Raw genomic sequence first — 16,217 nt, 5'->3', positions numbered from 1 at the left:
GTGTTTGAGGCAGGATCTCAAGGCTATGTACTCCACTAGCGTTGATCTTACTGTGCAGCTGAAGAAGGCTGATTTCCCAGCTTGAATTCCCAATCCTCTTGCCTCTCTCTATCTCCCAAGCGCTGGAAGCTGAGATTTTCCTGTGATTTACGGGGACCATCCTGTCCCATCCCCAGTGTATCTGAGAATTACTATACTAAGAACTCTGCTCTCACTGGAATCCTAGCCACGATGGTCCCAGTCTGTGAGGCTGAGTATTGAGTCTCTCTAGGTCTGTAGGAAGGAGACTAAACAGATGTCTTTGCAAAGCTCTTCACTGTGGAGAGGAGGTGATGCAAACTTTAAATTATGAAGTTGGAGAGGCAATCTTTCCTGCCCAGAGAGCCCTTCTTTCCTCACTAAACCAGCCCACTTTCCTTCTGACTTTTCCCCCACTTTTCCTTTTTTCAATTCTGCTTTGGATATTCATGAACAGGCAAAACCTGAGGTTCAGAGGAAGGCCCGTGCAAATGCTGCAGGGGGGTTACCCAACCCCTACCTCCCTCTATCTGAGCTGACCAACTCCAGAAGCAGGTCCTGAGGGTCTGACTTCTAGGAGTTTATCTGGCACATAATGACAGGAAGCACTGGAGAGGTGGGGAAGACAGACAGGGAATGAAGGGAGGCCAGCTGCGGCACATAGCTTGTTGCTATACCTGGTTCAGACCCCCAGAGGTTCCCTGCAATCCCCAAGACCACCTGGAACCTGGCTCTGAGCTGTCCCACCCAAGGGTAAGGGTGCTGGAGTATGAGTTCACCAACTGCAGCTGATTATTAGCTCTGGGCTCGATGTTAACTCCTCAGCATTCCTGCCCAGAGAAAGCCCTGGAGCACAGCTGCTGTGTTCAGGAGAGAGTTTAGGGCACCATGGAAAAGGTGAGTTGCAAGGGATTATGGGCCGGCCAACTACAATGTCCATTAAAGATGACATAGGGAGGGAAATTAGAGAAGCTTGTCCAGAAACGCAGGGCAGGATCTGATCACGTTTGGTGTTTGCTATTTTATTAGGAACGTCTAACCAAGCAGAAAAAAAAGTAGAACAGTAGGAAGCCGTCACATGGCAGGAGGAATAGTATAATGCTGGATGCAATCCAGCAGGCCCAGGCAACAAAATCTTCCAAGAAAACAGTCCATCGTAAGGGAGGCTTTGTAGTACAGCTTATCCCAGATTTCAGCTTAAAAGACATCTGCTCAGAGAAGCATTTCCAGGTCACCACCAAAGTCCCACACCCAGGTTTGTTTGCATATCCTGCAATGTGCACCGGCTAGCATGGGAATGACACCTGATAAATATTTGCTGAGTGCATCGAACCATTTATGCCTCTGTTAATTCTTCGTGTGACTGGCTAACCTTTCTTAACCAATTAATTACCACATGCCTAATGCTAGCAACAGAACCTGATACTGAATATTAGAAACTGCCTGACCGATATTTCAGAGAAGAATGCTGGTTTTATTTTAAATATGGTCGAAACCGTTGGCCTCTTGGGACCAATTTCTTCTTTGAACAATAATTGATTGGCTTATAACAAACATCATGGGTGTTTTTTGACTAATAAACTAGTTTTGAGAGCTGGGTATGAGGCACAGCTCATGTCCAAAAGCCTCCGTGGCAAATGGGACTATTAAATACATAACAATTAAAACTGTCATCTACTAGAAGCCCTAAAAGCTCTTGCCATTTGTAAAAACTACACTGGTGCTAATCTTTGCAGCCACCTATATACCTACTATTAATCTCATTTTTATTTATGAGGACACTTATCTCAATGATGCCAAATAATTTTACAAAGGTGACAATTACTAGGCAGAACCAAGAGGTAATCATGGGTTTCAGATTCCCATGCCCCAAAGCGAAGGTACACGGTCACAGAGGTGGCAGACGGCATTGCAGGCATGAGTGTAATTGCCAGAGGATCGCACAGCATCCCGCTGGCCCATGGAGGGCATGGAAGATAAAAGAGCTCAACAAAGCATGCAGAGATGCTGAGAGGTATCACTGAGTTTCCCACCAAATGGGAGGTGCAGGTCCAGGGTATATAGAACTTCAGCTAGCAGCAAGGTACCTAGGGCTCCATTTAGTTGACTATACAGAACAACCCCACCTCTGGGGGCCCTGCGTAGAGGGAGATGAGCCTGGAATTCGCTGCTGTCCCGGCAGATGGGACCGAAATTTGTCTCCAGTAGCTGCACTGGTGGCTGAAATCCAGGCTGTGATACACTTAATCTAATTTTACTTGCCATATTTAATTCTCAAAACATCAGCCATCTGTTTCCTGGATTCTCGACAACATGGCTGCCTGGTCTGTTTGCAAGCACAGGAAGGGACTATTCAGAGGTCTTTTCTCCACGTGCTTCTGCAGACACCACCAACCTTCGCCCCGGCAGTATTCAGAGGTAGCTAACCACCACAGCTTCTAATTTCTCCTCAGAAGCAAGCCCAGCCTCCTTATCTGTGGCTAGCTCTCCATGCCCTTCAAACTCCTTGGGAAAGAGGGGTGTGTAGAATCTCTGTAGTATAGCTGACTTGCCTTATTTAGCTGAATATCACCAACACTCAAGATTCAAACTGCCTATCCAAAACGATTCCCTAGCTTGTGATTAAAAAAAATAACTAAATTATATGCACGAATGTGTCTGTGAATATGTATGCATAGGAATAGGTGCACACAGAGGCCAGAGGGGTTGGATCTGCCGGAACTGGAGTTACAGGAAGTTGTGAGCAGCTTATAGGACTCCAGTTCGGATCTTCTAAAGAGCAGAAAGTGCACTTCACTAATCAGAGGTTTAAAGACAAGCAGGACAGTACACACACAAAACCAACACACACACACACACTGTTCCTCTATTTAGCCTTTTGTAATCAAATTGTATTTCAGGAGAAGGTACTAAGACCCTGATACTAACATATTTTTTAAATAAATGATTTTATGGAGGGGACACACATCTTGATCACTGTTACTGGCTTGATTTGGGTGGTACCTGATATTGCATGCTTTCTTCTTAGGCAACTAACTGCACAGATTTCTGCTACTCTATTTGAATTTTCCTTCATTGTCCCACAAACAATAAAGAGACGGCACGAGGTTGTACCAGCTATTATTATATTTGCATTCTGGGTGCAGTGGGCCAAATATTTCTCTGGAAGACTTGCTCACCCTTGTGGGATGGGAGAATTAACAAAAGAACAAGGGCACTCAAGTTATGATAGTTGGGCCATTTGTTCACTGTTACTACCATATTCCCAATCCTTAGATCAGCATTTAATTGATATCTGCTTTGCCAGGGCTGGTGGCACATGTCCATAGTCCCAGCATTTTGGAGGAAGAGACAGGAAGAGTGTGGGATGTTGAAACCAACCAGATCTGAACAGTGAGTTCCAGCCACAGTTACACAGGGATACCTAGTCTCAAAGCGAATAAATAAATAAGTAAAAATTAAAATGTTGAGTGAATGCAAGGAAACCATAAAACAAAGATGACAGAAAGTGTGCCCAAAATGACTCCTATAGAACAGAGATTTGGGAATGGGAATTGTTAGCTAAAGTTACTGATGGATCATGCAATCAATTTGGTAGGTTTATTATTATTATTTGGTTTTGGACAAAACATTTTATTTTGTGTAAGCAAGGGTAGGGGTGTGGAGGTTGGGGTAGTTGGCTCTCTCCTTCCACCTTGTAGATTCAAGGGATGGGAACTTAGGGTCTCAGGATTGCAGGCAAAAGCCTTGACTTGTGGAGCTATCTTCCCAGCCCTATTATTATTATTATCTTAAGAATAATGTAGAATAGAATATCTTAGGGACAGGAAAATGATAGTTCTATGAATCTCTTGTTTCAAATCCCCCTATTACAATATAAAATATATTTCTTACTAGCTAAAAAAGGACTGAGAGGAAAAATGTTTGCCTTGGGATATTAACACACAGATTCTCAGGCTCAGGAAATTCTTGGATCAGCAGCTCAGGAATTCTTTACTTCAGACAAGGTCCCTTGTGGATTCTGATATACCCTGAACTTTGGAGTTTCCAGTCTGAGAGACCTTTGTAGGGTCTGCAGTTTGCAGTGGTTTCACAGCCATGGAAGAGCTGCTCAACACATTAGTTCAGCCACATTTCTATGATCCTCACCTATTTAAAAGGCAGGGAACAGGCATTTAATGACCATAAACAAAACGCGATTGCCCTCTTTCCGCAGCTGGCTTCATTTCTGGACTCCTTCCTCCCAATTCCTCCTGTACCCTGGCCCCAAGGGACAACCAGACCTGCTCTGCTATAGGATGGATGGCCACACAGCTTTCATCATCCCACACACACAGATGAGGGGTTGCCAGATGTGAGGCTGGAATGCAGCCTGTGGGGAAAGCTTGCTTAGCAAAGAACCAACAAAAGCCCCGGGCCAGTTACCAGATCACTGTGTACAGCAGGTGGAGCCTGTCCTGCCCTAATCCTGGCAGTTATTAGCCACCTGTCCTGACAACTGCAAGCAAAATTCGGTGCAGTGAGAACCCTGCCACACTGGAGGCCTAGGCTGGCTTCTGGGGGCTTGGTGGGACTCCTCTCCTGCAGCTGTCTCTCTCAGCTTACAGCACGAGCTCACTCCTTAGCCACAGCAATTGACCAATGCATGCACATGTAAGTCCATGTATGCAGAAATGCATGCCATTGCCTTCCCTATTCCTAGGTCACAATAATCCTAAAAGTCAAGATTTTTCCTCCCTCATTTCAGGCATACGTTTTAAAAGTCAGTCTTAAAGTCTAGGCTCATTTCTGGGTTGACTGACTACACTCCGACCATTTGGGAAGCGGAGACAGGACTGTCCTTTGGGAAGCGGACAGGACTGTCCCGAGTTCAAGGTCATCCTGGACAAGGAGAGCCTATTAAATAAACAACAGAAGCTGGGTGTGGTATCTCATTACTGCCTTCCTAGCACTCGTGAGGCGGGCTGAAGCAAGAGGAAGGCTGAGATTTCAAAACTACACAGTGAATACCAGATCAACCAGGGTTACACAGCAAGGTCTGTCTTAGATAATAATAAATAGAGAAACAAAGACAACCAAGTGCAGACTCATTGATTGCGCCAGTTCAGGTCCTCTCCTCTACACTTTGGCTGAGGGAAGGAAGGCCCTCACTCAACCAGCAGGACTGGAGGTGAGTTAGTGCTGCACCAAGGGCTCCTCCCACCCCCACCCCGCCCCCATCCAGCCCAGGACACTCAAAGTCTCCTCCTCAGACAGCTCATGTAATTTCCCAAGAGAGATAAATGGCGGCATCAGGATTCAAGTGCAGATTTGTCTGAACTTACCTCCATAACTCTCTAGTTGACCTCATATATTATTATTTATTTGCTTAGGTTTCCAATTTTGAGGCAGCCTCACCGCAAAGCTCATGCTTTCCGGGAATCCCCTAGCCTCCCACCTCAGCCTCCTAAGCCCCGGGACTAGAGATGTGGCCACCAGACACCATACCTGGCATTGATGTGGGTTCGCTCCCTTTCTTACAGAGGTTTTGAGAAGCCAGAACAGATTTTTTCTTTTCTTTTCTTTTTTTTTTTTGAGATACTCTGCTGGAGCTCACTGTTTGGTCCAGGCTGGCCTCTAACAGGAGATCCGCCTGCTTCGGCCTCTAGAGTGCTGGATTAAAGGCGTGGGCCACCACACCAGACTACAAAGCGGGTATTTACGTTGGCTCTGCAGGGCTTCACATCTATGCTTTCCTCAGTCTGTTTACCCATCCACCACTCATCCTGTTTCCGTGTCGACTCCGCTCACCTCCACTGACAGTCTCAACTCTGGCCAGACTCTGAGCACTGCTCCTCTCTCCCCATATGGTAACAAGTCTCAGAGCATGTATCCTCTATCTGCTACAGTTCAGTCTGTTTAACAACGTGTCCCTTTCAAGGGTTCAGTGGGCAGGGGTTAGTTTGAGGCCAGCCTGGTCTAGAGTTCCAGGACAGCCAGGGTCACTTATACAGAGAAACCCAGTCTCAAAACAACAAAACAAAAGGGCTGGAGAGATGGCTCAGTGGTTAAGAGCACTGACTGCTCTTCCAGAGGTCCTGAGTTCAATTCCCAGCAACCACATGGTGGCTCACAGCCATCTATAATGAGACCTGGTGCCCCCTTCTGGCATGCGGGCACACGTGGAAAGAATGCTGTACACATAATAAATAAATAAATAAATAAATATTAAAAAAAAAAAACAAAAAAGAAGGACTGGGCGTGTTCAATGAGGCAAGACCGTTAAGTACTCAAGTCCACCAGGAAGCATCTTTCTCCCTCCCTATTCTACCCTTACTATATGGCTCGTCCTGTTCTCTGGGATCTTACAGTGGCTCTTCCTTTTGCCTTAGGTTCTTTACACCAGGAGACATTTTCCAGACCTACTCTTGCTCTCTCCCTCCTTGCCTTTGCTTAAAGGTAGCTGCCCAATTAAGGGTTTTCGTCAACACCCAGTTTGACCTCTATCTTCTGACTCCAGGACTTCCATTCTCCCACTCTTCATGTATTTTTGTTTTTAGCTGCCATGGACCTAACACATCACATAAAATAGCATGTCCACTGTGTTTACAGTATAATCCCCTCACTGGAAAGGACGCTCTAAGCTCTTTAAAAATGTGTATGTTTTGTTCACTGCTGTATTCGTAGCATTAAACTGTGGAGCACACGGTGTATCTCTGCAGCAAATACTTGCTGAATCACTCTTTTACAAGACTAAAAGAAAACAAAACAAAAAAGCTCACCAAACAAGCAACACAAAAACCCTGACTATGCCTCAGGTCAATACACTTTATTTACTCTGTGGCTGAGTGCTGGAGTCTTGATCTACCCTGGGGGCACTGATTTACAAATGCTTGGGGAATCAGGGACTGGGAGTCACTAGTAAGGGACTCATTTAAGGTAAATCCCATTTTCATCAATCCATTTTACATCGGGAGATAGAACTGAGAGAAAAGCTGAAACTATAAACCCATTGTTTGGATCATTTGTTACACATGAGGTTTAGCCACAATGACTAGCTAGCTGGATATAGGGGAACACTGGGGACCAGACTAAGTTTTAGGGCTCTATGACTGTAACTATAACGCCACAGTAATGGAAATTCAGCACCCCAGGAGTCTGTTACAAGTGGAGCAGGGAGGTAAACATCCTCCTCCTAGATTAACATTTACCTTCCTAATGAGTCTACAAATAACCTAAATGCTTAAGATATAAAGTTCACTCTGGTACAGAGCAGTGGATTAGGACCAAAGCAATCCTCTGAGACCCTTGCTTATATCCCCATTTATCAGTGTGCTGAGCTGGACTTTGAGCGGGGAGATTCCCTTGTAAGGAAAAGGGCAGGAATGCTGTCTCCTGGGTTAAAAGTTTCAAGTCAATTGTGAACCAGAAGATAAAGACCTACCAAGATTCCGTAAGAGACTGCTTTCCACTTCACTGCAACACTTCAAAACTAGGCGGTTTTAGGTACCCATCCTAAAGATTCCCCAAGGAAATAGTTCAATCAACTTAGTTCAAAACAGAACACTTCGATCCATTTCTTACACAACTTGAATTTTAGTGCCATACGGTACCTGGAAAGTTCTCTCGATTGAGCTTAGGCCGACGGATGATCACAAAGTCTTTTTCGCTGCCTTTGCTCTTTAGCCGTTTCCTTGGGGGGCTCTGAGGGTGGCCGAGGTTTGAGAGCAGTTCATGTGGAATGTTCTCACTGTCCACCTCCTCCTTCTCCAAGGCAGAGACACCCATGCCGGAGAGCAGTTCAGAAGTCTTGTTGGAATCCCATCCCCACGTGAAGCTGGTGGTGACGTTGCTACTCTGGTCCGGAATCTCCTGAAGGTGCTTCCTGCAGAAGGGCACACATTCCCCAATCCTTGTGAAAGCACACCCCTAAATAATTCCAAGGCAGGAATGAAAGAAGCGTCAAGTACGCAGTGTGGAAAAGTCACACCAAGAAACAATACTGCAATTTAACATGTCTGCAGCAAGCTTCCAAGAATGAAAAGAGAAAATCGGAAACCCATACACACCCCACTATGAAAGGCTTTGGGACTGATGGTCACGCAGAAGGCCTCAATAACTTCTTCCCGTGGAGGGAAAAAGAGGGACAGCATTCATACCATGATTCAAAAGAGTGGGAGGAAAACCCAATTAGAGAGCCGAATTGAAAGGCACAGATATTCTCACTAAAGCATGCATCCATCCACTTTCTTCAAAAAAAGGGGCTAGGCAACCACTCACAAAAAAAGATTATTTGAGCAAGGAGCAACATTCGCGGCCTAAAAGCATTCAAACGATTCATTCATGCTTTGCCCCGTTTTTGCAATCGGTTTACCTGTGCATTGCGTCCACGGATTCAGGGGTTTTGAATGCGTGCATTAATTGAAGATCTGCCTGCTTCCAGACTCCCGCTCCAGCGCGCGGCGCAGAGAGATTCCCCCCACGGGGCCCCACAGCCGGACCCGCGAACTAGCAACGTTCCATCACCACCGCGCGCGCGGAGTTCTGCATCCCGCTCTCCAGCAGCCGCCTTCTGACGCCCCGTTGCCTGCTGGGAATTGTAGTTCTGGGCGTGCTCGCTGTCCGACTAGATTCCCTCCTCCTTTTTGCCCAGCCCTACGGATACCCACAACCCTCCGCGGCGCAGGGCGGGACGGGAGGGGGGGCGGGGGAAGGACGGACGAGCGGAAGTGGGCGGAGCTCAGGCTGACTGGGAAATGTCAGCCTATTGACTGGGTGAGGGTTTTTCTTTTCCCCGCGCCCACAGGCCTTCGGGTGACCATCGCTGCGGTCGCCTCGGACCGTGTGTCTCCGACGCCGGCAGACTGCAGCGGACGCGAAGTTTCTCAGGCCCTTCCGGGCGCTGTCTGGAGAGATCCGACGGTGAGCCTAGTTGGGGGCGAAGGGGGGGGGGGACGTGCGGCGCGTCGGGGTCTGGGGTCCCGGCTCAGCCTGGCGTAGAAGGACGGGGTGGGAGGGGGCTCGACATTGCGAGCTGCCGCCACCGCCAGGCCCTGCTCCCCTGTCTCGGTCGCCCGGCCGCCAGGTGAGAGGCTGCGGGTGGCACGTCTGCCCTCCCGCCAGTCGGCTGCTTCCTCCACCTGGCCGTGGGCGGCCCTTAGGACCGGGGCTCTGGGCACGATCCTCACCTCACCTATGAAATAGCACGGCGCACACACACACCCCACGGGCCGGGACTGGGGATCAGATCGGATACCCTGCGTGTGCAGGGCTTTTTAAGCTAAAGCGCAATTCCAAGGGAAGCCGTGCTTTAATTTTAGGGCAGCAGGGGCCAGCAGGGCTTCCCGCGAGTGTCTTGTATCCTTGATGCGTTTCTCAAATGCAGGCAAGGGAACAAGAAGACGACGATGCAGAGAGAAAACCCTGGGAAGCTGTTGCGGTGCTTCTGACTCAACCCATAGCCAAGAAGCTAGGCTAATTTAGGCTTTTTGAAGAGGTCGGGGGCGATTAGATTAGGATGACCGTGCGAAATGCGAGTGTGCAAACTGCGCTAAAAATGTGACTCCCGGGCAGCAAGGGAGAGGGTAGGGGACGCATTTCAAGTCCAATAAAAATGAAGAGGATTTATGAAGTTGAGCAAAAGGCAGGCTAGCCCCATAAAAAACTTAATATTGGTTTGTGCGTTAGATAACATGCCTTTGTGTTTCTTTGGTGGTGGGGGAGCAAGATTCCTTTTTATAATGGAATTAAATCCCTCTCACGCAGGTGTGTTTCTACATCTTCTTTGCATCAATTACTTATTGACAGAGGAAGAGGCATTTATAAACCCTTAGTTCTTGAAAGTGAGAGTGGTGTGTGTGTATGACAGAGAGAGAGAGAGAGAGAGAGAGAGAGAGAGAGAGAGAGAGAGAGAGATCTCAAAGTGATTTTAATTGAAAGGAAGCAAAGGCCATTCCTGAGGCAGAGGCAGGCAGAAGCTGTGAGTTCAAGGCCAGCTTGGTCTGCAGAGCAAGTTCCAGGATGTCCAGGGCTACACAGAGAAAAACAAAACAACAAAACCAACCACCCAAACAATGACGAGTATTCAGAGTTCATTCATTCATTTATTCATTAAGCCTTGCAGTAAGAAAGCATGTTAAAAATGAGACCTTCCGAGGATTCATATATAGTTACTTTTTGTTACTTTGGAAAGCTCATTTACCTTCTCTTGAACCCCATCCCTTCTGTTATGATTCTAACTCATTCACAAAAACAATAAAAAAAAATGCAGTCCACTTTTTAAGGAGAGTGAACAAGGCAGAGCTTGTAAACTAAAGAAAGAAAACACAACAAAAATAGTTTGACACCCTGATAATAAACAGTGTTGAGATATAAAGTAATTAGTAAAAAGCACCTCAAATAAAGATCTTGTAGGTGGGAAAGCTTTGCCTCGGTAATGGAACTATTCTCTTTTTGCATATCTTCTAATCACAGCTGTTTCCTTAGTGGGTAAAAGTTTTAAGGCTCAAATTGGCACGTATGATTCTTTTTGATAGAGGAATTGTATCCATTGAAGATTTGAGATTATTAAGTATGTAGAGATTCCCCTCTAGTCTCGTAAAGGGCTATATTGTGGTTGCTGCTAATGCAAAATATTTTATTTCCTGATTAATCGCATTTAATCTTACCCAACACATAGTGGATTTCATTTTAATAAGACTTAAAACATTTCCAGCATTGGAATTAATCTGGGTCCAGGAAAAAGAAGAATCATTTTATATAACTGAAAGTATTATTAGGTTGAATAATATCCAGTGCTCTTTAGAAGCTTAATATAGAACACAAAGTGACAATATAACTTGAGAAATGTGAGATGTTTAGAAAAGTCACCAGCAGTGGCCTTTATGCAACTAAAAACACAGCGTAATTACAAGGCAATCAATGTTTTCTGGGCCCAGGAGAGGCTAGAAAAGACTGGCCATCATAGCTGACTATTATATATATGTGCATGTTTATGGCATATGCGTATTTGCGTACATGTGTGGAACTGTGTCTGTGTAGCCATCTCGTCAGTACTACTTGATCTCAAATGTAGCCAGAGACATACAGTTATGCATAAAGGCAATGCTGCATCATAGAAATTTAAAAATTCCTTTTCCCTCTTTATGTTCTTTAGCCTAGGGTAACAAAATACTGGAGACAGTTATAGCAAAATGCTTTCAGTTGCCTATCACATTCCCTTTCTCTTAAATTGGTTTTGTAGTTATCTTCAGTTTTCTTTGACTTAATGATCACTAATGGGCAGGTTATTTCAGTAACAAAAGGATTCTTATTTGTTCTGTTTTACTTATACTTCTCCCATGAAAATTAGAAAAAAAAATACATAGCCTAAATGAAATAATTACCCACAAAGTAAAATATTAAATTCTGTATTAAACATGACTTTTTAAGGACTCTGTCTTGATATATCTGGAAGAAAAATAGGGGAATATTTTTATTTTTTATGAAAATGGAACCATAGACATTATTTGAAACAAATTGCATTTTAAAAGGATGCCTGGGTTGGAGGTGAGATGTGAAATTGAAATCCATCCTCTGTGGTCAGGATGCCTCACTTTGGATCTGCTTTGCCTTATGCTGGCTGTGAGAGCTTGTATAAGCTACTTATCTACCCTCATGTCTGTAGATAACCAACGTTCTAACAGTCCTTCCTTACTAGACTGTGGGAAGTAATTCAGTAAAACAGATAATGAGTAGTGTGATATCCTAAACATACACTAAATCTTAGAGTTGCTTTGTAAAAACATTACTTTGTTATAAAGGAGTCTCGAAAAACAAAACAGAACAAAAACAAACAAAAGGAGTCTCCAGATATCAAAGTAACTCTGTTTCTTCCACTGAAGTCCTCGAGGTTTAGAGGTTTGTTGAAGGGTTAGTGTTCTTACCCACTGACCTGGTTTGCTTCTGCCCTGCAAGCCCTGCCAAAGATGAGTCATCTGCTGGTGCCTCTTGCTATGCTTTGGAATCCCTGTCACCTGGTGTGGCAAGTCTTCTCTTAGATGGACCAATGCAAGAGGGAAACCATTCTGGCTTTTTGTCATTTTTAAAGTGAAATAGCCACCTGTGCTGTTGTTCTAAATGGAGCTCTAGCCGCAAACCTTTAACATAATGGTTATACTTAAGGCATTTCTTCTTAGTGGTGGGAAACTGCTTTCTTTTACATTTATCATTCGCTTCTTAGTCTGCTCCTTTTAAGTCTTTGTTGTTAGGATCATGAGTTAGCAGTTAGCCTTCATTATGTCACATACCTGAGTTAAAATAATTATTTAAATTACTACCGCAACTGGGATGTCGCTAAGAGGCGGAGAGTTTGTGTAGCATCTCAAAGCCAGAGAAAAAAGAATAAGTTAAAAGTAACTCTGATGAATCCTCAGGTTTTGATGGGATTTTTTTTAATTGATTTCAGGAATTTGGGGTTTGATGAATTTTTTTTGTCAGTTTTTTTTTTTTGTTTGTTTGCTTGTATTCTCACGAGTTGCTTTGGTTTCTTCTTAATTTTTTTTTATTCCCTTTTGCTTGAGTTTTCTCTCTCTCCTGTCGTCTCTCTTTTTGAACATTTGTGATTCTTCAAATTCCAAAATTATCTTAACCTTTAATTTTCTTTTTACAGTGAGTTTATCATGTATAACCATCATCAGTCACAATCTACATAGAAGACAGTACTCCTGAACCATTATTTTTTGCAAGGTTATAAAGGCATTTGGAAATAATATTGAATAATATTTTGATCACTGGATAATGATGGAGTTGGGCTTTAAATATTTAAGGCTTTTTGATTTGGTGTTTTGAACAGTACAATCTAAATATACATGAGGTGCTAAAATTTTATCAGTTAAGTCAATTGGCATTTTGGTTTTGAATAAATCAACTTTGCTACTGTGGTGTTAATACCAACCCATGAAAACTAGCATACTTCCAAATATTACTCATCATTTTCTCCCCAAACCTGTAATTTTAATGTTTGGAGAATATGGTAAGTCAAGCTTTGTTGTGGTCAAAGGCAAATTTTTCCTTTGGCTCTTGGAATCTTTTATGGGTTGCACAGTTACAATTGAGCAAATGTTCCGTTATAATTAACCCACTCTGAAGGTGTACCTATATGGATGACATCGTCTTGTCTGGTATTGGTGTGCTGCATGCACTTCTTGGCATGTTCTGAATTGTGTTTAGTTTTTTGTCAGGAAACATGAAGAATTGTTTAGCTACCTTGCAAACTGAAGGAAACAATGCTAATTTGTTGCAAGGGAGCAATAATCTTTATGAGCCAAGCTTATTTCTTACAAAGGGATGAGAGTGCACTTTGGGAGTTGTGGTAGGCTCAGAGATTAAGACGTAAGAGTCAGTGATTTTCTTATGCATACTTGTTTGAGGAAAGCAGACTCTGAAGGGTAAAAACAATGCTTTGAGACCATTAGGGTAAGTAGGTACGTTCTAGAAAACAGCAGAGGTAAGCAGTTAGTGTCTGGAACTCTTCCCTAGTGTTTTACGTATATTTGATCTTTATAGCCACAGGTGTGAGGTGGACATCCTTATTTAAGAGCTTTCATTGCATAAAGTTATATAGTTATCAAGCACTTACGGTTTTAAACTCAGGTGTTCCAAGGTATAATAAAACATGTATTTTAAAAGAGTTGTAACATCCAACACAAACTTTGTGTATTTAATCCTACATATGATATTGACCTTAAATAACTCTTAATTACAAAATACTGTTATTTATTACTAAAAATTAAAAACAAACATATTCAAAAAGGCACAAAGAAGAAAGTAGAAACCTTTTTTTTTTCATACACCATCATCACCACTTTTTGTTTTATTAAACCTTTATCCAGAGGACATCCTGGACTACTTATTGCAAACATTTAGTTGTTCTGTGCTTTTATATATAATGCTGGTAGTGAAAATGAACACTGTAGATAAATCCTCAATTCCCATTTTGCTATTTCTTTTGTATGTGTGTGTGTGTGTTTGCGTACACATGCTTGTGTATACATATATATTTATGGGAGTGTTCAAGCATGTGTGTGAACGTGAGGCCAGAGAACCACCTAGGATGTTGTTTCCCCATGCTGTCTGTCTTATTTTGAGAAGTGTCTCTTTCCAGAGGTTGCTGATTAGGCAAAACTGGCTAGCCAGCAAGCCCCAGGGATTCACCTGTCTCCTCCCCGTTAGCACTGGAATTATAACTGTGTGCTCCACACCAGCTTTGTGCTTTGTTTTTTTTTCTTGAGAGTGAGTAATTAAAAAAGGATTTGCTGCCTCAGAAGTACGTTTTGTTTTTAAGTAAAGGATTTTGATATGTATTGTCAAATTGCTATTCCACTGTTAACAGGACCATATTCTTTTTACTTGACAATTACTCTTATGAACCATAATATATAAATAGCTAAGTTAAGCTGCTATAACTTACCCTGCCTTTCAACAGAGTTATTCAGTTGCAGCAACCAAGACAAGCTATAGGAATTCACAGATAGTCATAATAGGTACTATCATTGTATACTTAAAAGGTAATTCTTCATTTGAATCTAGGAACAAGATCAACAATACAGACTTTAAACTCATATTCTTTCAGGTTAGGGAAACCCAATGAGTCTCCAGTTTCACTGGGCTTCACCTGTGACATAATGACACAAAAAGGAAAATGTGATGTGGGATGCCCCTCTCTATGCTGTGAATATATTTTATTACCATTGGTTAATAAAGAAGCTGCTTTGGTCTGTGGCAGGGCAGAATATAGTTAGGTGGGAAATCCAGATATAGATACATGTAGAAAGAAAGTGGTTGAGGAGATGCCCTCCAGCTGCTCAAGGAACAACATGCCAGAGCACCACTGGTAAGCCATGGTGGCAATACACAGATTAATAGAAATGGGTTAATTTAGTTGTAAGAGCTAGTTAATAATAAGCCTGAGCTGATAGGCCAAATGGTTTGTAATTAATATTAAGCCTTAGAGTGGTTATTTTAAAAACTACTGCCGCCGGGCGGTGGTGGCGCACACCTTTAATCCCAGCTCTCGGGAGGCAGAGGCAGGCGGATCTCTGTGAGTTCGAGGCCAGCCTGGTCTGCAAGAGCTAGTTCCAGGACAAGCTCCAAAGCTACAGAGAAACCCTGTCTCGAAAAACCAAAAAAAAAAAAAAAATAAAATAAAATAAAAAAATAAAAACTACTGCCACTTAATTGCACATGGCTTCAGGGAGGGGCTAACGTATACAGGCTGAGGAAACGCTAGGAGAGGGGCTTATCCATGCAGCTATAGGGAAATCCTCATCCCTGCTGAGTAAAGGATTTCCAGGTGTGGCCTGTTGGGGCCACACTCCTCTAAATCACCCCCTCACCTCTGCTCTGTAAAGAAGCCCAATAAACTCATTGGTTTCCCAGAATGAACTTTGATGGGATTGTGTCATTTGCACCTTAGGAGAAAGGGGACTGCTGTTTATGTTTCCCATTGGGAAAGAATTTAGGAACAATTTGTAATTGTTAAATATAATGATGGTTTATGTTAGAGTTCTTCCTGCAGTACATTCTGTGGATGCAAAGTGACAGGTGTTCGTCACTGCAGTAGCCCACAAAGCAATTATTTCTACTATGGTACAAGTCTCTGCCTGTTCCTACTCCCTCTATCCTCTGGTGACCACTGATCTTTTAAAATATATATACTTCTATTCTTATTTGAAAGACAGAAATCATAGATATCCGAGGAATCGTGTGACATTTAATGCATGTCCATGTGTGGGCTGTGTACTGATCAGGTGACCACTGATCTTGTTACTGTCTCTGTAATTTCATATTTCAGAATGTGTCTTGTTGAAATACAGCCTTTTAGAGTTGCTTCTTTCAAAAAAAAAAAGACTGCCAAACCACATGGGAAGAAGAGCTTCCAGCAACATAAATGATGTGGTAAACAGAATACTGGACACATAAAAATAACTATCCCTTAATCTCTGAAAGTGAAATGAGAATATCTACTGCATGCACTCCACATGTGCCATTAGCCTTGATGAGTGGAACTAAATTTTGCCCACTGTGAATTCTGAAATTCTTCTTCAGAGAGGATTGTAAACCTGCTGATGCCTTGAGAGAACTCAGTTGAGCTATTCAGTGCTGGGAATTTTGATTCACAGAAATGATGATAAATAGTTGTTCTTCATTACCACACTGGCAGGATAGTATCCCGACCACAA

At 43.3% G+C, this 16,217-nt stretch overlaps 2 protein-coding genes across 4 annotated transcripts in view; one reads left to right on the top strand and one right to left on the bottom strand.

Moving 5' to 3' along the window:
• Skp2 (S-phase kinase associated protein 2) overlaps window positions 1–8,561 on the bottom strand; it is a 29,375-nt gene extending 20,814 nt beyond the window's left edge. For all 3 annotated transcript variants that reach the window (XM_041631356.1, XM_041631357.1, XM_041631358.1), the window contains exons 1-2: window positions 8,372–8,561; window positions 7,611–7,882 (exon numbers count right to left, since the gene is read on the bottom strand). In XM_041631356.1, the coding sequence (XP_041487290.1) occupies window positions 7,611–7,882; window positions 8,372–8,415 (316 nt within the window). In that variant the 5' untranslated portion in view covers window positions 8,416–8,561. The remainder of the gene's footprint in view (window positions 1–7,610; window positions 7,883–8,371) is intronic.
• A 165-nt stretch (window positions 8,562–8,726) lies between these two features.
• Lmbrd2 (LMBR1 domain containing 2) overlaps window positions 8,727–16,217 on the top strand; it is a 43,245-nt gene continuing 35,754 nt past the window's right edge. The window contains exon 1 of the mRNA XM_041631293.1: window positions 8,727–8,919. The gene's annotated coding sequence lies outside the window, so the exon portion shown is untranslated. The remainder of the gene's footprint in view (window positions 8,920–16,217) is intronic.

This window comes from Microtus oregoni, unplaced genomic scaffold (genome assembly GCF_018167655.1).
Source record: "Microtus oregoni isolate MIOR12 unplaced genomic scaffold, Mior012 000036F_ref0000092, whole genome shotgun sequence".
NCBI classification, from domain to species: domain Eukaryota; kingdom Metazoa; phylum Chordata; class Mammalia; order Rodentia; family Cricetidae; genus Microtus; species Microtus oregoni.
Note: the sequence above shows the minus strand (reverse complement) of the source record. Positions and strands in the feature narration are given on the sequence as shown.